The sequence below is a fragment of the Ursus arctos genome, unplaced genomic scaffold (assembly GCF_023065955.2).
Source record: "Ursus arctos isolate Adak ecotype North America unplaced genomic scaffold, UrsArc2.0 scaffold_16, whole genome shotgun sequence".
Lineage (NCBI taxonomy): Eukaryota > Metazoa > Chordata > Mammalia > Carnivora > Ursidae > Ursus > Ursus arctos.
Window position 1 is genome coordinate 4410719 of NW_026622830.1, and position 23464 is coordinate 4434182.

A 23464-nucleotide genomic window follows, 5' to 3' on the forward strand; every position below is an offset into this window, starting at 1 on the left:
TGGTGGGGCTGTCTGTCAAGCTTTCTGGCTCAAGACAGAACTGTGGCCTTGCCCTGGATGGAGATGGCCAGTTACAGGTGGTGGTGGGCAGCCGAGTCCAGATCTCTAGTTCTGGATGGATTTCTCTCGGGAAAGAGGTCACTATTTGATAGGAATAAGCAGGAACAAGGAAGGAAAGTCGGTGAATGAGTTGACACAGATCACAAAGAGGAAGGCAAGGTGAGGCTCGTCAGGGTGCCTGGGAGAACGGGGAGCTAGGGTGAAGGACAGAAGCTGCGTGCCAGGCTCTGGGCCCTGTTCCCACAAGGAGTGCGGTGAGATGGTGTATCCATCAGAGAAGGAAAGGATTGGCTGTCAAAATCCAGGCGAAGGTTTCTGGGAAGTTGTGTATCCTCAGCTACTTAAAAAGAATAGGTTTTTCTACACTCGATGAATTAAGAAAGGAGCAGCCAACACCGCTCACGTTTCAGTTAAACTGCATTTCTGAGGAAAGTCAGCCTGTTTACCAAATGGCCCAGGGGCCTCAGGTGGAATATTGGCTGGCTTTCTGTAAACGAGCAACCCCCAATGGAAAGAACGTATTTCTTCACTGTGGGATCTCCGAGTGGCACTGTTGCCATCTGCAGGGACATGGCCCCCTTCCTTGGTGACCCCATGTGGTGCGCTAGGCTTCCCAAACTCAATCTTCCTGCTATATCGACACCTCCACGCCAGCACACAGTATAATCAGCAGACGGCTGTTAGGATGCTTATATTTGGGGATTCCTACTCATTGCCAAAAGCACAAGGCACGTCCAAGTTTTAAGTAGCTGCCTGTCAACTTTCTTTCTTAGTTCACCCCTGTATCTGAGAAAGAGAAAGTAGACAGGGAAGGAGGTGGTCAAGAGGGAAGGGAGCAGAAACCAGGAAAAAGATCTTTTTTTGGCAGTGGGATTTCCTTCTAGCCTATGGCTTGGGGTGGGGGGCCATTTGCAGAAGAGCTGTCTCTGCAGACCACCTCCGTCCCTGTTGTCAGGGGCTTTCTTTCAAATGAGGAAAAGGAGAATCTTTTCACCAGTTGTGAGGAAAAAAGCAAAAGCAGAAAGGAGGGAACCAGGGGAAAAGAACTGAGGCAACTATTCCGTTTCTCAGCCTCCCAGTGACAAATGTGTTTTGAGTGCTGAGTGAGTAGCCATAAGACTTTGAAGCTGTTCAGTTAATTACTGTTCAATTAAGACTTGCTGTGCCCATCCTTCTACCTTCCAGCATCTCCTCTGCCAGCCTTGGCCGGTGGAGGCAGCAGCAGCCTGCTGCTGTCTGCAGAAGGGTCTGCGTGACCAGGCTGTTTCAGGCAAATGCCAGCTCAAGAGAAAATGCCTCGAATGGAGGTTAGGGCTGATCCTAAAGACAGAACCAGACTTCGGAAAATACTTGATGTGCTCAGATTAAAAAGCCCTGAGCTGGAGCCTGAGGGGCCAAGGGTCTCCTGTCAGTTCAGACCCCTTCATGCAGCTCACGAGGTAAACTCAGCAGCCCTCCACTTGCAAGGGCTACTACCCGTTTCTGCTGCAGCTGGGCGCATGGCTGTCCTCTGACCACCCGTCCTGGTGCGGTGGGTCCACACCGTCTCGACAATCGCTTGAACTGGGCTGTGGACTCCTTCTCTAGGCTAGCTGATGTGCAGCAGAGAATCTGGAGGGGAGAAGTGGCTCTTCCAGAAAAGATGAACAGTGCCCTGGGAAGGGGGACTAAGAGGAGTAAAAGTGGGGGCTAGAAGGGCAAGAGGGAATCCCTGAGGATACATCTGTTTAGTGGAAGCTCTGTTTAAAATTTCAGTAATCATGGTGGGAATTCCAGGCACCGTAATTTGAATGTGAGGGGAATGGTGTATTTTATGTTTGTGCATGGCCTCAGTTTCCCTGAGTGCATTCTCCTCCTGAGCTGGAATGGAGAGAGCAACATAAGCCAGGGTGCTGAGAACCCGTTCTTGCCTGGGGTGGGGGAGAAACAGGTCATCTTCAGCTGGCCGCAGTCCTTGGCCAATTTGAGACCTGGGGCCTGTCCCTGAACTGAAAGCCAAGATTTAGCATTTGAACTCTACAACAAGATTTCCTAGGTTTTAAATCTTTCCATTTGGTCAAAGCAATTGAGGAAGATGTACAAAAAGCCCACCTAGAAAACTGAAATTTCTGGCCAGGTCTGTAGAGACCCTCTAAGGGAAAGGGACCTTCTGAGTGCCTCTTCTGCAATCCCCAGGAAGGGGGGGCGGGCGGTGGTCCTCCACTGCCAGGTGTGACTATTAGAAATGCTCTTCCTGACATTGTTTCTGCTGCCACCAGATTTTTGAAGATGGCTGTGAAGTCTCCCCTAAACCTTTTTCTCCCTGAATCTCTCCTTATTTCTTCATATGACTCTTCATAGCCCTAGCATGTATGGGCTCTGTGACTTCCTATCTCCAGATCTTATCTTCTCCTCCGTCCCCAGTGTTCTTGTCTCCATCTTCCAGTTTTTTCTGTGCTCCATCCCCCAAACCTTCCTTTCCCTTTGTTGTTCTCAACTCTTCCCGTACATTAGGGACACCCCTTCCCATCTGTGCACGCAGCCTAGTCGCACCCCAGTCTTTCTGATATTCGTGGCCCCCTGTTAATTTGCAGCATGCTCACCCTAAAATAAGCTCGTAGAATAAAAATAGGCCATGTCCACAGGCGAAGCCAGGAAGGCAGCCTCCCCAATTCTACCTTGCAACAGGGACTTTGCGGGCAAGCAGGGGGGAGGTGTGGGGTGCCGTGGCGCCAGCTCCTCTTGGATGCCCTGCCGTGACTGGCTGAGCCCTGTCAACAGGTGACGGTGGCCCTGCACTGCAGACTCTTGGCCTTGGGGAGAACTAAGGCACTAGGCTGTTCCCTTTGGCTCCTCTGCTCTGAATTAGCTGGGCACTAGCACCAGATCGGTGCCAGGGGTGAGATGTTTTTAAAAAAGGAAAATCAAATATTAGTAAAATTTACCATATATATAGCCTTGTAATATGTAGCCAAAAAAAAAAAGAAAAACAAAAAACAAAAATGGGATGTCAAATCATTAATTTGACCTTTTTTTTTTTTTAAACATTTGGTTTGTTATCCTATGCATTTGCAACAAGGGAAGATTGGTTTGGGGGAAATGCAAAAACAAAAATAAACCCCCCCCCCCCAAAAAACAAAAAAACCTTATCTATTACAAGGTCTCGCCATATAGAAGCAGATATCCAATACATCTCTATAACTGTGGTATTAAAATTTCATGGGAGGAGCAATTAAGGGAAAAAAAAGTCTGAAAAAGCCCCTGGGAGGGCAGGATAAGAAAAACAAACACAAAGGCTGAGGAAACTCGTTTATCCTAACTAGCTGCAGCCTCTGAGCCGTGTTTGCAGGTCTGGCCTAATCAGGACGCTTCTAAGTGTTACCAAATAATATATTCAACACTTGTGGTCAGTTAGCCAGCGCTGCTGTCAGACTGCGCTCTCCCAGAGCAGTGAGCGTCTCCAGGCTGCAGTACTCAGAGCAACGCCGGCTTCAGGCTGCTGCTGCCACTCGGAAAAGCTCGTTTTCACACACAGAGACCCGGGAGAGCAGGTGAGGGAAACAGGCACACAGAAGATGCCCGCTAGAGATCTGCTCTGAAGGACGGGCGGGCCGGTTATTTCCCCTTCAGGCTAGTGACAAGACACAGTGGGATTCTGTATTCTCTAACTCGCCTTTTTAAACCTTTTTTTTTTTTTTTTTTGCCACCCATTCTAAAAAAAAAACAGACTGGATAAAATCGAAATCAGAGCAACACAAAACAGATTTCCTCACAACTGATGCTTTTTATTTGATCAACCTTGCACATTTTTTTGGCCCCATTAGTGTTAAAATCATGGATGGAGTCAAGTTGGGCAACCCTGGCTTAATCAGCCTACACGCATTTGGAGCTGAAGGCGATGCTAGGGAACACTTCATTTTCCACGTGAAGAAACAGAGGCAGTGAGGTGCTGGGTCTGACCCAAGGCCACTGGGTGGGACCAGGCTTAGAAGATTCTTAGGTCCTGCTGTCCATCTCTGGGGCATCCAGATTTAGGAAACAGTCAGTCATTAGTGTCAAAATTCCGCAGAGCAGGACAAGGAATTCCATCTCTCAGTCTGGAACATGGGGATTAAAGATGTAATTTGAGGATCTCATCTCCTTTGCTGGGCAATTTCTAAGAGAAGGGCAGCACTTGAGCTGGCATATGACATCACTTGCTTCTGGAAGCTTAATTTGATTTTAGTAATTTGGTTTTTTGTTATAGGTCACCTTTCTGATAAGATACATACTTTCCCCAACACCATGGTTTCTGCTCAGTTGCCCCTCAGTAGGTTCCGTCTGCATAAGGAACAGTGATAACACAGGTAAATTACGTAAAATCCATTCAGATTACTAAAACAAAGGAAAAGACCTCATTCCTACCCACACTGAAGTTTCAGCTTCCTCATGAAATCTTCTACCCCAGCTGCTACGAGTGAGGCGGGCTAAAGAGCAAAGGGCTGTAAGCAGTTCAGGCGGGGGGAAGCCTCTGGCGCATTAAAGAAACATCCTCTTAAAACACTTCCAAACTTTACAATTCCCTATTCTTGAACTCTGATAAACATAAAAGTTTTGTTTGCCAAACTTCAGAAGGAAACCTCCGCCAGCTGGTTGACAGCACACAATATCTGAACACTGCTGTGACTTTCCAACTCAAAAAGTTCAGTTGTAAGAGGAACTTTGTCCAAGAAAAAGCAAAGTTTTAGTAAGTAAATGATTAATGCAGTAAAGGACAACCCTAAATGCCAGAGCATACCGTCACCTTTAACTAGCTTTATTCTCCTCCCCTCTCCACGGAAGATTCTACGACCAGCTAGTAAGTAATTCACTTCGGTGGTCAACTAGAAGGTCTGGGTTTTTCTGAGTGCATTTCCTCCCCAGACACACCTCACCTAAATTGAAAGGGCCAGTGAGCCCATTCAAATGCTAACCCCAGTTTAGCCGGGTGAGACAAAGGGCCAGTTTGGGGACTAGTGAGTTGGGAATGCTTGGAAGAACTTGCCAGAAATGCCTGGGGGTGGAGGTGGGGGGGGGCAGTGGAGCACCAGTGTCTGAGGTAGAAAGAGGGTTTGAAGTGTCTATACAGCAAAATCCCGTCCTCCGGTGAGTCCCAGGCACGTTTGTAGGACTTTGGCATATTCCTCAGCTGTTCTGTGTAGTCCCTAATGGCTTCTCCACCCTGGAAGGGGGGTGGGGGGGTAGGGGGGGTGGAAGGTGGGGGAAGGGAACTGAGTGGGGGAGGGGGTGTGGGGGTGGGCAACAGACTTTCACAGTCAGAGGTAGTTTATAGGGAGGAGTGCCTCTGAAAGAGGGCAGATATTTGTGTGTTCCTAGATGGGGACCACCCCCTCCCCAATAATGAGCTTGGTGTATTGCTTACAGTTAAGAAAGCAAGCTTCCCAATATACAGGCTTCTGTTTAAAAACAGACGATTGGCGTGAACAGTGTGTGCTTAGGCACTGAGGACTTCTTAAAAAACTTGTTTATTCTTCCTGCAACAAAGCAACATGCTAATTTCTCTAATGAAAAACCTAGCTCTGCAGGAAAACGGGGGCCTCCAGACTACCCAGTCTGGGAAGAATGCTCCCACACTGAAAAGCACACCAGACAGCCAACCCAAACCCTGGCTTCGCTGCACACTCACTAGACACATTTTACTTGGTGAACTCAAGCTGCTAAGATGTTACCGGAGGAAAAACAACACTTAACGCCACGGAAAGGAACCACAGCATCTCTGTTTACGTGGAGTAAAAATTTCAACTTCGGGGAGCTCCATCTCACTTAGGCAATCTCACACGTTTAAGCCAAAGGCAGGGCACGCCTGGCCCTTCTCCAAGTACTCGGCAGCCTCCAGACTTCTGACACTTGCCCGCTGCCCAAGGAAGCCCCCTGCTCACAGAGTGCCTTCCTGGGACTTACTAGTTAAGACCGTAAAGGCATCCAACAGTCAGTCGGCGCGCACCAGGCAGAACGAAGTTCAGGGGCACCGCAACGCCCTTCCTAGAGAAGAGACCTGGAAGGAAGACCATGGAAAGTGTTCCTTCTGGCTTCACCTTATAACCCGACCGATCTTTTCATTTCAAGCCTCAAAACGCTTCACTCCCCCCACCCCCATCATTCTCATCAGACTAGCTCAAATCGGCGCAAACCAAGACGCGCGCGCACCAAGAAAAGCTCAATTTCCATACTGGGTGAGGTTTTGTAAAATGTATTTCACTTCTCAGTCTTCTCCTCCAGGGTTGGCGAGTAAAGCACACTTTATGCACCGAAGATGCGTTACCGGACTGCAGCCCTTTTTGTCCTCTGACCAAACAGGGCGGTTTCACCTCCAGGTTACAGATTCCAAACTTAGCTCCACCCGAGCTGAAAATGGCCGGTGCGCCGCCTCCCCTCCCCGAGGCTGCCCAAGCCGCCGGCCCCTGCCCCCTCTCGACCGATCACCCAAGGACTTGCGTCGGATCCAACACCTTTCCCCAGCTCTGCGCTGCCGCGCTCTTTGGGAACGCATTGTAGGGTATCCAGATGAAAGACGCGAACCCCTCTCCAGCCCGGTTTCTTGTGCCGCTTTACCCTTCCGCTCGGCACCGCCTCGCGGGCCTCTTAGACCCTCTCTTCCATTCCCAGGGCCCTGCGCAAACAGTCCCTGACCTCTCCAGCCAAGCTGCACCCAGCCTCGCCGCCAGATCAACTGCGCCAAAATGTTAGCGATGCCCCGACGTGACCAAGCCCGCGCCAGCAACCCTGGTAGCCTGTAGGGGCACCCCCTAAGACTCCCCTACCTTCTCTGCCAGCCCTCCAAGTACGCGTGGCTCGTGGGGAACCGCCGGCCGGCCTGGAGAGGTCTGCTCTGGAGAGTGCGGGCAGGTGCGCACGCTCTTTGCAGTGTGCTTGGCCCCGTGCGCGCCCGGAGGCGGATGGCGGCGGCCAGGACTGGCGCACAGCTGCAGGGAGCACTGGCGCCGAGGTCCCGCGGCTTCAAATTGGCAGCGCTGGGACCTGGGCTCCGAGCGCCTTAAAGCGCCGCGCGAGACTTTTCTCGGAGCCGGCAGTCTCGGGAGTTCTCGCCCAATCCCAATGTGATTACTTTTCGCACATTGCAACAGTGTCGCTACAGCGCGGCTCCTCTCCGCACGGTGAAAGTTGGCGCGCGCACCTTAGAATCACGTTTCGGGCGCCTGCCGAGGCCAACTGGTTTGAGACTAGTGTTTCAGAGGAAAAAAAGCGTGTAAAACAAGTGACTTACCCGTGCCTTTTGGGTGTGCAACTCGAAACCTGGGGCGCGCCGGGGGTTCAGTCGCGAGTCCTGGACACCAGCTCGGAGACCTCAGGCTGTCTCCAGCGGGGCGCACGGAGCGCCCCGCCGTCCAACAAGCCTTTGGCCACCTGGGCGCTCCCGGCATCCTCCCAGCGTCCTGGGGAGCCTTCCCCAGCTTGCCCTGGCTCCCCCGCCTCCCGGGGCAGGGTTGCTGAGTCCACTGTCTTCCCGCCTTCCTCCTAACCTGCCTTTCCTTCTTCCTCCCTTCCTCCAGCGGCTCCCACACCGACCCCAGGTTCCCGGGTTTGGCGGCGGGCAACTAACCTGAATCAAAGAAAACAAGGAGAATCTGGACGGCGTCCTCCATTAGTGGCGCCGGATGGGGATGGGCCCCCTTTTGGAAGGGGACTCCGGGGATGGGTCGCGGCGGGTGGGCTTCTTCGGCTTGCAGCGGCGCTGCTGCTTCTTCCCCTCCTCCTTTGGCTCCTCAGACTCTTCGGGGTCCCTCGGATCCTTGTCCTCGGGCTCGGGCTCCTCCCCCTGTCTGGTGTTCTGGGGCTCCTGAGTGCTGGGCTGCGCACGACTTGGGGAGGCGTCGGGGCTCCGCAATCTCAGAGCGTGCAGACGCTCCGTGAGAGATTGGCCGAAGGTGGTGTGCTTGGGCACCACGGGGCCGCGCTCGTCTTCTGGCTCGGTCTCGGGCTCAGTGGCGGGGGCGGTCTCAGGCTCGGTCTCGAAGTCGGTCTCGGATTCGATTTCAGACTCGGTCTCGGTCTCGGTCTCGGTCTCAGATTCGTAGTCAAACTCTTCCTCGTACTCTAGGCACTCGGGGAGGGACAGCTCAAGGTCTCCCTCCTCGTGCTCGTGGTCAGATTCGGGGGGCTCAGGGAACACCTGGGCGGCGGAGCGGTGGTGGGCGTTAAGGAAGCTCCGGCGCTGCTGGGCGGCCGCGCGCTGCTGGGCGCGGGCGTTGGAGGTGGCAAGGGCGCGGAGGAGCGCGATGGAGCAGGAGAGCCAGAGGAGCGCAGTGGCTGCCCGGCGGCCGATGGGTGGGCACAGATCGTTGTAGTTGTGGCGAGCTCGGCGCCACTGCTGAGCCCGGGACCTACGATCCATTCTCTTAGGCGCACACCGAGAAGACCACCCGCCCTCTGGCTCTGCAGAGAGCGGCTCCAATGCGCATTGGCTGCTAGAGCCGAAAAAGATGCACCCCACGAGGTGAGAAGCTGGGTCCGGAAGTCCCAGCCCCACCTCGGTATGAGGGGGAAAAGGGAAACACCTACCTTCCTGACCACTCAACTTTCTAAAGCTCCGCGCCCCTGCTTGCCTCTCTGAGCGAGAAGAAGGGATGGGAGAAAAAGGGAGAAAAAAATCTCCCTCCTCCTGGGCTCCTCTCTCTAAGTCTCAGATTCTGCAGTCTAAGACTCGGGAGAGGTGCCTCCGCTGGTCCTCTCGCCTGGGAGAGGAAAGAGGAGACTGAGGCGGGGAGGGACGCGGCGGAGAGATTCTGCAAAGTTGAGCTCCCGGACTTCTGCCGGGCATGTGCAGTAAGCAGGCGGGGGCGCCTCCCCGCGAGCTGCGCGGTGGCGCCCAGCCGGTGGCGCAGACCCTAGTGGGCCGGCAGGTGGCAGGAGGGAACCTTGTTTGAAAGGATTTGGGCGAAGCGAGGGGCGGGTGGGTCTGGCGGGTGCCAAGGAGCAAAACAAGTGAGCGAGGTAGCCACAGGTTAGGGTACTCAGGCAGCTGGGCATGGGTTCTCCATGGGGTCCATACCCCTCCCCAACTCCAGGGTTATCGGTAAAATGAAGCTAAAAACAGGACCGCAAAATTGCAGATTTTCGTCGGAATGAAATGAGGGGGCCTGTGCATGGGCATTAATGATCAGCCCCGGGCGATTTCCAAGGGCTTAATAGTTTGAGGATGGCAACGTCAGGCAGTCATTAATCATGACACCACCTCTGGCAGGTCTGTTACAGTGACTGTAATTAGAGCGTTTCCGAAAAATACCCCCCCCCCCCTTGTAGTCTCAGTTGGCTAATTACCTCATGGACAAATAAGCGTCTTTCCTAGGAAGGGCCCACAGACAGGGTGATGGTTTGCAAGTCCACGAACCCATCAGTGGACTGCCATGAGCTTGAGCCGAGAACATGTGCTGGGAGACAGCCTCTAATTAGCTGGAACCACTAGCTGGGGGGAGGCTTTCCTGAGCTCACATTCAGTAGGCCCGGCCCTGTTCTCTGCCCCTGTGGGGCGCTGCAGGCTGGTCGGCTATCAAGGAAATCTCAGGGGTACCCCTTAGGCCTCTTTCATTTCATACATGATAGGTTTTCAACAAAGCTAATTCATTCAGGGGATATCTATTGAGTGCCTAGCACATGCCAAGCTCTGTTCCAGGTGCTGAAGGTAAAGTTAAAAAAAAAAAAAGAAAGAAAAACTTACGTTAAGGAAAGCCTGTTTAGGACTAATCTGCTGTTAATGAGAGCGTTAAACCACTCAGAATCCCTCCTTGCCCACCAATATTTAATCTGGCTTGAATTCTCCATGAGAAAACCATTGGGTGGATCAGAGCATTTGGGGTAGATGTTGCGGCTCGACACCCATAGACCATGTTGAACCCCAAAGGCCAAAAGGTTGAAAGAAATTAGTACATCCCATTCTCAGCCCTGGAAAATCAAATGAGCTCCATGTCCTCCTGAAGGGGGATCCCTGGAGTGATCTTTGTTCAGGAAAGCATGGTCCTTGGAAAGCTCTTGAGTTCTGTCTGTAATCTGACTGCTGCTTCTGGGTTGTACATGATGCCTTCCCTGGTAAAGCACGGAGAGCCCCTGTTGTTGAACGGTAGTGTAATTCAGAGCCATCCCATCTTCCTAGAATCCTCGGACGCGTCAACAAAGTGGATCCACTTGGAACACATGGGTTGTGTTGTTTTGTTTTGTTTTGTCTTTGAGTTAATATGGGGGACATTTGGAGAGGCATGACCTCTTGTAATTCTGCTTTCCCTTTTGATGTTGTCCACCTGGCTCTCCCTCATGGTACTCCCTTCTTGGTGGCTAAGGAGTCATGTGCCTACAGCTGTCACTCAGCATGGTGGGACTGGTCCTCATACCTTCAACACCATGCCCACGTACTGCTGTCACATCCCGAGTGTAGACCTTAGCAAGATTCTAGCAATCGCCTTTGCCATGTTGAGGTTTTTTTGTTTCTGCATCTTGGCTGTGGACGTTCTTGAATGTTCCTGACTTAGCTTCTTGGCTGTGTCTATCTTTCATCTTGTTTTCTTTGAGTTCCTTTGTAGCATTAAAATACTGATGGGTCTAATAAAGTAGGACTGATTTGGCAAATCCCATAAAAGGACAAGTGTCTGTATTCTAATGTTGCCTGACTCTAACACTTTGCAGAGACACTGAAAGGGTTTTATTATCACAAGTGCCTGGTTCCAATCATCATGGGGATATTAGTATGGGACACTGGACCGGCTGTTTGGAGCTGTGTATCTCAAATCCTTATCTCTCAGACCCCATCCAGGAGGGACATCTCTAAAGGTTTTGCTCACATTAACCCACCTGCTTTATTTCTTTCAATTAGCACAGCCCCACTGATGACGCATGGAACATAAAGACATCGTTCAAGTGATTTTTCGAGGCACGCTGGGGAAAAAATCAGGAATATGTGGGTGCTGGTGAATGCCCTTTCAATGGAGACGAATGCCAGCTGTCAGCAACGAGGTGGATTATGATTCTTTAGTGTTCATAAGAAAGTACTTCGTTTTTCAGAAGGAGTGCTTTATGCCTGTAATGGAGATGGCAGCCCCGGGCTGATCCACCAATATAGCTACACCGAGATCGGCCGCATTATTAACAACTGTGCATTACATAATACGTATTTTTGGACTAGATTCTGCATTCGTAATGCACTTTCTTTGCAAGATGCATTTTAATCAGCAAATGAACATTTAACAAAACACTGCATTTTAGAGCCCCAGTCCTGTATGGTTACAGATACATTTCGGTGCACCTTCCACACAGGCTCCGGGAGGAGCAGCAGGACTGCACTGAAACACTGCTCCATCTCGCACTAGGGCCGAGGTCGAGCAAATGGATCTGTGCAGAAAACGCTGTTTAAAATGCATTACGTGCATGACTTTAAAAAGTGCTTGCTGCAGAGTGAATTTCAAAAAGGAGCAAGTGGGTGATGAACGACCTCGGGTTGTTAGCAGCTAAGGAACAAGGGGCTCTGTCTGTCTGCCGGTAAATAAAGTGTGGCCATATGTCACCTTCGGGCTCTGCCGGAGGGAGGCTCCGGAACCTGTTGGACAGGAAAGTGCACTTCCCAGTTCCTCAGAGCATCGGACAGTAAGGTTCTGATTGGGATGAATTGTGAAGAATATTGTCTTCAGCCCCTTAAAGGATTGTCCTGTGGAACAGGCATTGAGATGTATTTTATGTGGCTCCAGAGGGCAAGATTATAACCTATGGGTCGTAGTTACCACAGGCAGATTTCAGTTTAACCCAAGGAAGAATATTCTAACAATTAGGGCTCTGAAATGGAATGGCTGTCAGGAGGCGGTTGGCTCTTTGTCAGAAGCGGTGTTAAATCAAAGGACGATGAGCACATATTGGAGATGTTTTCCGTGGGACTCATGAGCCGGGCAGCGTTGGAACTCGATGCGCGCCAAAATTCTTTTCAACTCGGATTCCGATTCCGTGAAAGGCATTTGGAGACCTTGGGAGAGGGGCTGGGGGCTCTATTGATGGACATGCCCTTCCGACTCTGCTTCTATTTTAGAAGCATTTGAAAGTGCAAGCGGCTCAGTGACAGGAAGGAGTGTTTGGGTGCAGTTTCAGGACATGAGCAAACAGGTGTATGCAGAGGGCACCAGCAGGGCTGGGAGGCGCTTTGCTCCACAGCCTTCTTGTTGGAGCAAAGAAATTCGTCAAGTCTGTCTATTAATTCCATAGGTCCTCTGCCTCCCCTCCCAGAGCTGTCTCGGAAATTAGGAATGAAATTGGCTGTTTAGCAATCAGGAGTCGAGTCACTTTTTGTGAGCAAGACGCTGTCGCGGGCACTGTGGGGGGACGGCCGTAACCGAGTGCACACAGCTCACCCTCCAACATGCACGTCAGCGCAAGGTGCCCTAGATTCTAAAAAGCGGGCTGCCGCAGGTGCCGGATAATAAACCCTACACGAGGCCCATGAACACCAAGGGCAGCCGAGGAACTGCTTGTGCAGTCAGAGGGGAAGTTCATCTGCTGGGTTTCGAAAAAGGTGGTTTTTTTTCCTGGTTCTGACTTTTGAAATTTTCTTGTTCTTTAAAAGTCCGGAGACGATCGCTTTCAATCTCATCCATTCTCATGTGCCCACCTGTACACGACCCGTGCTGGTCACTCTGGGGGAGACAAAGATGAATCACGTGAGTTCTCAAAAGGCTTGACAGGCTATTGTCATGGGTCCCATGGACACCAACACAGTTTCCAAGAGATTTGAGATAAAAGATTGGTTCTACTTGGCCAGGTGAGTGGGTATAGTGACTCTTAAATGTATTTTTTGGACACTCGTTAGAAAGGACTATTTTTTCGAGATGGAGAGCTTTTCAAACTTTCTTTTGGGTAGAAATGAATTCAGGGAGTTTGAAGTATTCCCCACCCCTGACTGTGGCAATCAGCCAGAAAGGCTCCACCCCACTGAGAATTTGGCACTGCCCCTCCCATTTGCCCCTGAGAGGGCTGGGTACAGTACAAAAGCATTTGGCTCATTTCTCTGGGGCTATTTTGCTGATATCGATTGGCTCTCACTGGTAGAAATAGTGAAACCCCAAGCTCCTGATTTTGTGATTTGGGGGGAATGCCATAAAAGCAAATGATAGGGCAAAATAATCATCTTTTTGACATGGCTGGATTCTGTCCAGGTCATCATTGGGATTATAATACTCTATTTGTGCCCTTTGTTTTTAAAGGGAGACAGGATCAGAAGTGAACCATATTCCTGTGTACAGAGTGGTTAGGAGTTGTCTTCTCAGGAATGGCCTTTCTTTCCCTGGGATTTGTGCTTTACCAGGGTTTGCCCATCGATCCAACACCCACTCACCTATCTACCTGCCTGCCCCCCGCTACCACAGGCGGAGCGCTTTCTGGGCTCCTCACCCAACCGAACGTCTAGAGGCCCCTCATTTAGGCCAAGTGTAAGCTTAGGCACACAGGCCCTTGTTGGGCATGGTGCCTCTTTTTCTCTGCTTTGGCTCTAGCTTTCCTGTGGCCCCTGGTGTACACTCTGGACTCTGGCTGTTGGCCTGGCCTTGTCCTGTAGAAATCGGGACTGGGTTCTGTCCATGTGCCTGCCCCCAACTTAACACTTTAGCGTGATTAGTTCTTTCCCATGGCCAGCTGAGACATCGGTGTCCCAAGGTGCCCACAGCCCAGGTGATTCCAGTCTCAGATGTCCCCACTGCCCTGCACACCAGGTTCCTCCTGTAGCTGGTGGGCTGCTGGTCACAGAGGACTCAGCCTTCGGGACCGTCCTCTGGCATGTGGATTTAGCTTTTGTCCAGCTCTCTGGGTCATCCCACCTTTACCTCCGGCCACCAGCACCGACAGAGAGCCTCAAAGTTGTTTTTCTCCCATCTGCTGAGAATCTGACTCACCCCTTCAAATTTGGTGGGGGAGTGAGCAAGCGAGCAACGCACCCAGAGGGGAGAAACTCTTAGTGGTGTCATGGTTCAGGCACACGCTCATAGAAACCCTTTCAGCTCGAGCTCTTCAAAATATGATTAGACCAATTTTACATGTCTAGTCACTGAGGCTCTGGTAGATTGGGACTGTTTCTATATGTGCAAAGTGAAGTGGGGAATTGGGGCAATTATCTTCAGGCAAATGGCTCTGGGCTCTGTAATCAGTCGGTCCTGGTAACGGGGGAATCAGCCTCATTTCACTGTAACGCTGCTTTGAGTTAAAGAGGATTCTAGGTATTTGTTTATTATTTGAGCTGGGCTTTGTTTTTCCAAAAAGCAGTCTGGTGAAGCTGCATCCCACCCCACACAGGTGTTAGGGCGTGTGGCTCCCTTTGGTTGCAGGACACTGTTGACCAGTCGGACGCGGGGGGCAGTGATGTGGATCTGTATGTAATCTGCAGTTCAGCTGACCACCTCTGCTTCTGGTGTTGGCGGCCCCGGGTTTGCCTATCTTTTTCTCCCCCCTCCTTCCCTCCTTTGTGCATAAGGATCCTGAGACATGGTTCAGGTGGTCAACAGGGTCGTGCTTGTGCCGGGACCATCCAGATTCCAGCGGGACCCACGGCTGGACACGAACTACGCGTGCTAAAGAACACGTCATGAAACTAGGAGACTAACACACCAGAAATGAACAGAATCAGAGATGAAAACTCATCATCGGCTGGCCATGGCTTTTCCTTCTTCCACTCAAATTGTTTTGGCTAAACATCATTGTTGGGTTTTTTTCCCTTAGCTGGTCTAGAAATACGCTCACAAAACACCCATCACTTCCCTCTCTTCACTCATGGAGCAAGAGAAGACTCGTGTTTTTCCAAAGCACAGAGGGCTGTTTGCTTTGAGGCAAGCGTGGACTTCAATCATAATTGCCCTTGAGAACAGTCCTTGCCATTAGGAAGCCAACCAGTGGGTAACCAGGGTTGCATGGGGCCTGCTGGGGGACGCTGGGCGTAGGGTCCTGGCCAGGGAGCCCAGATGGAAGATTCTTGCCCGTCCACCTCCCGTATCTCCCTCACCCACACTCGTGCTCAGAGTCCAAGAACAAGAGGCTCTAATTGATAAGCACTCCAGCAAGGAGGTGGTGGGGCTTGAGATGACCGGGGAAAATACAGAGGAGGCAGAAAGGTGTTTTTCTTAGACTGTCAGAAATCTTCGTCTTTATCACTTTGAAATTTCCTGATACTGCTTAATTAGTTAAGCGTAAAACTTCCTTTCCACATTCGAGATAAGAGGGTTTTAAGAAACGACCAGCCAGACTCCTGTGGCATAATGTGGCTTGTGTTTTTTTTTTTTTTTTTTACCTGATAGCTAGTTTATTCCTTCCTTTCTCCAGTGTTTTACTGCCTTAATGATCATCGTTTTATATTGTATTTTAAGATCTGCTGGGGCAAATGCCTTCTTACTGGATATTATCTCAGAACCCTCTGATAGTTTTGCCCATTTATTTTCCTATAGAATTTAAGAACCATTTTTATCAAGTTCTGTAATGACCTTGGTGATATTTTGACTGGAATTGCATTCAATCTATAAATTAAGTTGGGAAATACTGTCATCTTCTCTGTGTTTAGCCTTAAGCCCCAGTATGATCTCACTCTTCATTTCCTTGAGTTTCTATCTCTCCCATTAAGGATTTGTGTTTTCTTTATATAATTCTCATATATCATATGTAGAGTTTGATATGTGAAAATAGATCATGTATCTCCCAAGTATTTGATACTTCTGTTGCTGTTGTGAATGAGCTCTCTTTTTTCATTACATTTGCAGACTGTTTATTATGTGTTTATAGGAATGGTATTGATTTTTGTGCATTTTTCTCATATTCTGCAACTTTTAGAACTGCTTGGTTTATGAGGCAGCCAGCAGTCTGCCCAAGCAAACGCTCAGGGAAGGTTGCAGAGGATTTTGTAGAAGCGATTCCTGCGTAAGGAGAGAGGCGAACTAAGTCAGTAGTCGCCAAACGCCAATCTGTAGTGAAAGGAGGAAAATTAAAGACGACGTGATAGGTTTTTCATCAGGCTCAGTTATTCAGAGAAGGGACGAAGGGACGATTTTTTTTTAACATTTTATTTTTAAGTGATCTCTACTCCCAAATTGAGGCTTAAACTTAACCACCCGAAGATCAAGAGTCGCACCTCCAGCGACCGAGCCGGCCGGGCGCCCCAGGGCTGTTCTTGATCACAGAGCCTACGGAATCTTCCCTTCTGTTAGTCTGTCAGTGGCACTTCTTTTTGAATCACAACAGATAGTGATTTGAGTTTTTTGTTTTAAGATTTTAGAGAGCTTTTTAGAGCTTTTAAAAAATTTTGTTTTTATTTCATTTTTTAAAATGATTTTACTTCTACTAAAAAAATAAGTTGGCAACCCCAGGTTGGCATCTCACATTTCTTTTGAAATTTTAGCATTGTCTGGAATCTCTAAATCCGGAACTTCCACCTCATGTCCTCTTGGATGGTACAGTTCATGATATTTGGTGATTCTGAGCTTCCCATTTTATTTAAAAATAAGTTTGGTTTATTCTTTAGTATTCTTCCAGTTAGTCTTTTGTATTCTTCTGGTTAGTTGTGTCATTTCATTAGATTGGTGTTTTATGTTTTCTCTCATCTTTTTTCAGTCTCCGTACCCTCCCTTGTGCCTTGCCGTGCTCATAGTGTGTGGCAGAAAAGAGCCCTTACTCCTTTATTAAACAAGGGGATGGGATGGGGGTATCCTCATTGCGTTTCTTTTTTTAAGGGATTTTCTCTTAACGTCCTTTCTCTGACAGTATTTAGGTGGCTTCTAAGAGGAAACAAGATGGCATCTCATGAGAGGGACTCAACGGCAAGGTTGATAAGGGTGAGAGGTGAGAAGCCGGCGTTGGGACCAGGTGGGCCTGGACGTGTGTCTTGCATCCCTCGGCTTCATAGCTGACCAGTGCATTACCTGTCTGGACTTCTGTCTCCTCCGTTGCAAAAAAGGTCTTTCTAGGGTCCAGAAAGCTCTGCCTTCCAGGGTTATGGAGAGGATCACATGAGGAAAGAAATAGAGAGTGCCTAGCAAGGGTCTAGAACAGGCACACTCTGAACCAGTAGTTTGACAGCAGCTGTCAGTGATGATGGAGGAGGTGGTAGTGATGACGGCGGTGGCTGGGATGATGGTGGTGGTGACGGTGGTGATGACAGTGGTGATGGTGGTGATAATGGTGGTGGTGGTGATGACGAGGGCGGTGATGATGGTGGGTTTTGTCTATATACATTTCCAGTTCTCTCTTAGTGGCTTCTTGATGAAGGTCTTAGAAGCCGTGGTTTGATGTACAGAAGTGTACTGAACACCCGCTATGGGCCATGCCCTGTGCTGGGCACCAGGTGTATGTTGGTGAGCTGAATCAGACTCTGTCTCTCCACTCAGTGCATTCCGTGGGGCTCTGGAAATAATGAATCATCATACTGAGGAGAGTCTCGTTACAACCCAAGCTAAGGGCACTGGAAAAGAACCTTTTTTCAGAGTGTACAGCAGAGGAAGCTGCCCCCAACTTGGGCATGTCAGGGAATGCTTGCCTGAGAAAGCGATATGTGCACACTTGAGCTGTGAACTGAAGGATGGGCATGTGGTGGGTGGTGGCGGGGGGGCAGGGCGCAGTTCCCAGTGCAGGAATAGCGTGTTCGCGGGCCCTCTGCTGGAAGGGACTGAACTTATTAGGGGAACCAGCAGAAGGTCAGCAGAATCTGGGCTACAGAGTAAAGTGAGTGAGAGGGGTGGCCCAGGGCTGCCATGTGGGGCCCCCGTGACCCGGCAGGACAAAATGCAGTCTTGTGTCTTGAACACCCTCAGGACAGCGGGAAGCCCTCGTCCCAGTGGCAGGTGCGGCCATCAAGCTGTCCGTTGCAAAAATCTCTTTGGCGGAGGCTCGGGGTAGAATTTGAAGGGAAGCCAGAGATGATGGGAGTAGTTGGACATCGGGAATACATAAAACTGGTGGTAGTGAGAGTGGCCTTGAGAGGCATCTGAGATGTCAACAAGCAGGGCTTGGTGGCGACATGGAATTGGGGAATGCGCCGTGTGAGGGAGGGAAGTCAGGAGCTTTCACTGAGCTGCGGAAGGGGTGGGGGTGGAGAGGGTGCAGGGGCAGCTGGCAGACCTTGACTTCTGCCTTGTGGAGTGGGGTGAGTTCTGTCCCTGACTCGCTGAGTTAGAAGCGCCTTGCATGACCTGTGAGGAGGAATCCACTAGGCAGAAGGGTGGTGGGAGGGGGTCTAGAGCCCGACGGAGAGGCTTGGTGGTGGCAGAAGAGTCTCGTGGGAAGGGCCTCCCACGCTGAAGTTCCAGCCGAAGTCGTTGTGGCAGAAGGGACTGGAGATGGAGTGACAGGCCCTCTGTGCTTTAGCCGAGGAGACTGAGGCTCAGAGAGGGCAGGTCTGCTAGTTTGGGGCAGAAGCCTTTGGGGACAGGTTGCTTCAGTCTTACTTCAATCCCTTCGCCCCACCCCAAGCAGAGTGTCTTCATGGAGAGAGGGAACATGAACCGAGCGCTCAGAGGTCAACCCTCTTGATAGCAGATCTATTTTTTGTCAGCATCTAAACGGACAGTTCACAGCTTCACATTCTTTTCTTGATCACTTTAGAACTGACATTCTGCCGGCTCCTTATTAAAGAAAGAGCAAACCAAGGGCTGGCTGAAGGTGGTTTGGAGGCTGGAAATAGAACTATACCATGCCCTTAATACTCAGGCCTGGCAGGGTCCACACGGCATCCGGGAAGGACTTGGGCAAGGTTAAAGCTAAGAGCCTTTGGTGACACTCTTTTTTCTGCTGGTTATTCAAAAATCTAGCCACGGCCCAAAGCACCAGTTATTATTGAAAGGTGGTCCCCAGAATGTGGGGATTAGGTACAAGAAGGGCAAACCCATTTTTCTCAAGACCCTTTCTCAAGATGCCTACTCTGTGAAACCTGTGATGTCTCAGCAGCTTCTTCTAGCTGTTAACTTTTTAAAAAGTGCAGTGTTTAATTACATGTGGCATACATGAATTGGGTATGTTACATAGCAAGTCAGTAATACTGACTGGGGCTTAAGGCTAGAGTCTGCTTTAATGGCCCTCCACCAGCCATGGTCTCCATAGCCCACCTCTCAAATTCCCCCGAGGCTACCAACTTCACACAGAATGACCGTTAGTAGAAAAATGTCTCCCTCCTTCCCCTTCCCTCCCTCCCTCCCTCCCTCCCTCCCTCCCTCCCTTCCTTCCTTCCTGGCTCCATGCCCAGGGTGGAGCCCAATGTGGGCCTTGAATCCATGCTCTGAGATCAAGACCTGAGCTGAGATCAAGAGTCAGATGCTTAACTGACCGAGCCCCCCACATGCCCCGAAAAAAATGTCTTTTTTTTTTTTTAAACACAAGTAGTGTTTATGTCACTTTGCAGCCTTTTCACTTGGCAGTGTTATCTTGGAGACCCTTGTGTGTTGGTCCACCTGAGATCTCCTTTGTTCTTTTCAGTGGTCACCCCATCATCTGTGGTCCCAGTAGAAGACTGTCGATAGTCCTTGCCCTATTGATGTACATTCTGGCTCTTTCCATTTGGTCCCCTGTCCTGGCACATTCTTCTGTGTATGCATTTACAAGGATTTGTCTGGGGTCAGTCTTAAGTGAGGTCACAGGGAGACACGGCGCTTTGACTCAGTTGCCCTCCAGTACAAGGCTACTGGTCTGTCCCCACAACAGTGTGTGTCCCCCACCTTCTCACACCCAGTTGCTCCGGCCAAGAGAGCAGGAGCACCAGTGGTGTGCCCAGACCCCCGCGAGTTGGGAGCCAGGCCCCAGCCCTGTTTTCCTTAGGGGCTTGACCTTGGCTCTGACGGGTCAGGAAGAAAAGTTAAACTTTAGTGAAATACATTTCTGAGACCTGCCACAAAGGGGGTGGCGGGGGCGTGGGGGAACCTCGCTGAGAGAAATTAGACCAGAGGCCGGCGTACAGGCTCTGCACTGTTTCTTCAAGTTCTTATGAAGGGCCCTGAGCCTTTCGAGACAGTGCGGACAGACCTCTCTTGCTGGTGTGCCCTCGAGAACTCTGAGCAGTGCTCTGCTCTTCTGATCATTCTGAACCCGCATGGTAGACCTCCTCTCCTGATCCCCCATGTCCACAGTTTAAATTGGGAATGGCCACGATTGAAGAATGCTCTCCAGCCTTTGAGATCGGGGACCCCGTCCCCTGTGCTCCTCCCCACCCTGCTCCTTGCAGGCATAGACAAGTTAGTCACGGTGTACAACCAGGGTTACTGTGTAATTCGTCATCCAGCTGGGACATTTTTGAGTGTGAAAGGCCAAGTTCACTGGGTGGGTTTCTGGGATGAAGGGTAAAGTGGGGCTTTCCTGCAAACCAGGTTGTATGGGTGTCCTAGCTTTTCCTTAATAGTAACAGTAGTTCATTATTAATAATATAACATTGTAGTTGTTATAAGTAAAATTAGTGAAATAACATGATTAACATTACTATATTTTTAGCATGTTTGAAAGAGTTATTTCCCATCTCTGACTAGTTTCAATATAGACTTCTGTCTGGAGAAAAGGTCTGCCATGAGGACCACTTGTTCGATTGGGGGAACTATCTGCATGAAAAGGGAAATGTGTTCGCTCATCTGTGTTTCTGAAGTCATTGTGGAAACTTTAGGAAAAGAGCAAACTTGGGAGAAAAAGAACAGGAACTTTCTGAGGCCTTTCCTGGGGGTTCCTGACCGGAGAGCTGAGGTGCACGACCACCAGCTGTTGGCTTCGTTCAGCATCCGTGGCGGGGACTCCGGGCTCCTCCTCCCCCGTCTCACACGCGCCATACTGGGGGTCCACTGCACCCCTTCCAGCAGAGCCATTGGACACGCCCCACAGCACACAGCCTGGAAAAGAGAAGGCCGGAGGTGGCTGGCCTGCGGTATGGATGGAAGGGCCGTTTTTAGGCAGAGAATGTAGTCGAAACATTCCCAGCTCAAAAGCACCATAGGAATTAGAAAACATTTTACAGTCCCTTAGAAAGAATTGAGATTTTTGCTCAAACTTCAGTTATTTCCATACTAGCTAGATGATTTTTGCTATATTCCCATACTACAGTGACACTTAACGGTTTTCTTTAAATCAACTTGCTGTATTTATGTAAATGAATTTACTTTAAAGGAGAAATTACACCATTATCACTTGGCTTCTGGCTAAGAATTTTTTAAATATACAAGATAAATGCATAGCTCTTAAAATGGACAATGTTGGCCCTTGGCCCCTTGGAATCATCTCGGGCACCATCTTGGTCAGGCGTAGCCCTGTCTACTCGCCAACAGATGGCAAGGGGCTGAGTCTGTTCATCCCTCTAGGAACATCCTGGTCTGGACCCTAGAAAGGATGGCCTGACAGGTGGTCTTCCTGTGCTGTGTAGCATATTCTTGTCTCCCTTGCCAACAGATATTTACCATCAAGGGGGACACGTTTGATTTTGACCCCAGGATCTAGTGAGGCAACTCTTAGCTCAGGAGTGCTGGGAAGGACTCTGGTTCCAGCCAGCTGAAGCCTGGTGAGTTTGCACAGGACTAAATTACTTGGGGCATATTTTCTTTCCGTGACATTTGCCTTCTAATAATAAATCGACAGATGTAGTTGTCTTGATCCGCCTTTACCATGACATTTGCCGTCACTTCACATGTTTTTGTTTGCAGACGCAGCCAAGAAACAGGCTTATCAGTGAGGCTTTAACCCATGCCCTTGGCCTCAGCAGAGCTCTGTCCCAAACAACAGGAGGGTGAGCTCAGGCACCTTCTACTTCCTGCTGGTACGTCTCACAGGGCCCACCCACTCCCCTCTTTGAGGGGAGGCCTCTCCTCTCACGCTGGGCTTTTCTGGGGATTTGGGTGGGGGGAGGTGGGTCTTTTCTCCCATCATGCGCTTGGTTCTTGATTGGATGCCAGAAAATGCCAGAAAAGAGCCTGTGCCTAAAAATATGCCTTCCGAAGTGTGGTAGGATACACTTTTCATACAGGTCAAAAGCCAGCAAAACGAAGCCGATATATCCATGATGGAAGGAACACGTTCACAGAAAGCATGTGATAAACTAGAGATTTGTTACCTGTTACTCTGGCAGAGACGCTGGATGAGGGCAGGGGAGAGAGGCATTCTAGTGGGTGAAGTTACCGGCTGTGTCGTGCTCGGGTTGGCTTGTTGTGTATTTTTAAATACTAAATTTAAAAGGTATGTGTCGAGGCCGTCTCCATGGATCAATGGAATGGGACAGTTGAAACAAATCCAGGGCATTTGGGGAGGGGACCCGTTGTGCTGTGGCCAAAGGAGGTGGTTTTCAGGCCGGGCTGTTGCTTACCAGACGCCAGGGCTCTGCTTACCCGTCTTTCTTTTGTACAAATCAAGAAGTTCCGGGGTTTCCTAGCACGGACTAGGTTCTCAGCAACTTGTTGGTTCTTTTCTACACGTATATTGCGAGTATATTTGAATATTGAATTCAAATTTTGTTGAATTTTTGTTGAATCTTTTTTCACATGCATAAATTTAAATTTGTTGTTATGGAAGTTTCCTGGCGTACTGAGGTGGGGACGAGACCCCAGCTGTACTAGGCCATCAGTGCTCGCTCCCTCTTTCACCCCTATTCCTTCTTTGGGTGTCTTTTCTAAGGCATGTCCCAGAAATCATACCATCTCATGCTGCTCTTTCTCGGCTCTTTTGGGGCTCTGTCAAAGCCACCTTCTTCTCCGCAAGGAGAGCAAGTCAGGTAACTGACTCTGCCCTTCCCTCCTCCCTGTGAGACAGTCACTGCACAGATCTGGGGCCCCCTTGCTAGGGGAGTAGACTCTAACCCCATGAGCCCCAGGAGTCTCCTGAAACCACCACCCATCTTTTGGGTCCCCTTTTAAAGGCCTCCAAATTGATCGCTGGAGATTTTCCCAATTCCCAAAACAATGTAGATACATTTTCAGCGGCCAGGCAAATTTCAGCTATGCTCTTTCTAAAAGAATGCACATTTGGAACATACAGAGCCCAAATGAGTGTGATGTCAGTTGTCACTGTCCGTGTGGAAAGATTTTTGCCACGGCCAGCTGCTGGGCCTCTTTGCGCTGTATTAATAGCAGGGCCATGGGGCCCAATGGGGTCGGAAGCCAGGGAGAGAAGATGGGACAGCTGTGGCGGACATCACACCATGCTCCAGGCATGTGCTCCCATGTCATGGGCACACAGATGGCCCACACCTTGCCCTGCCGCTCAAAGCCCCCCAGGCCTGCGCCTGTCTTCTCCTTGTAGGGTCAGGAATGGGCTCAAGCGGACAGCACACTTGACGAAGGAGCCAAATTAAGATTGGTGTGATTGGAATAGAGGGTTCGGGTGGCCCAATGTTCTGGGTCAACTTACGCTTTTACTGGAAGCACAGGCATGTGCAGGCCGAATGCGGCAGTGGTATTTAAACAGCTGGGGGTATTGGGTT

General features: G+C 50.1%; 1 protein-coding gene across 1 annotated transcript; it reads right to left on the reverse strand.

The window, feature by feature from the left end:
• Nucleotides 1–7664: 7664 nt before the first annotated feature.
• Nucleotides 7665–8431, reverse strand: LOC113258223 (neuroendocrine secretory protein 55). Its single transcript, XM_026502875.4, has one exon. The coding sequence runs from the start codon at nt 8429–8431 to the stop codon at nt 7682–7684; it is 750 nt and encodes a 249-aa protein (XP_026358660.1). The 3' UTR covers nt 7665–7681.
• Nucleotides 8432–23464: the final 15033 nt, after the last annotated feature.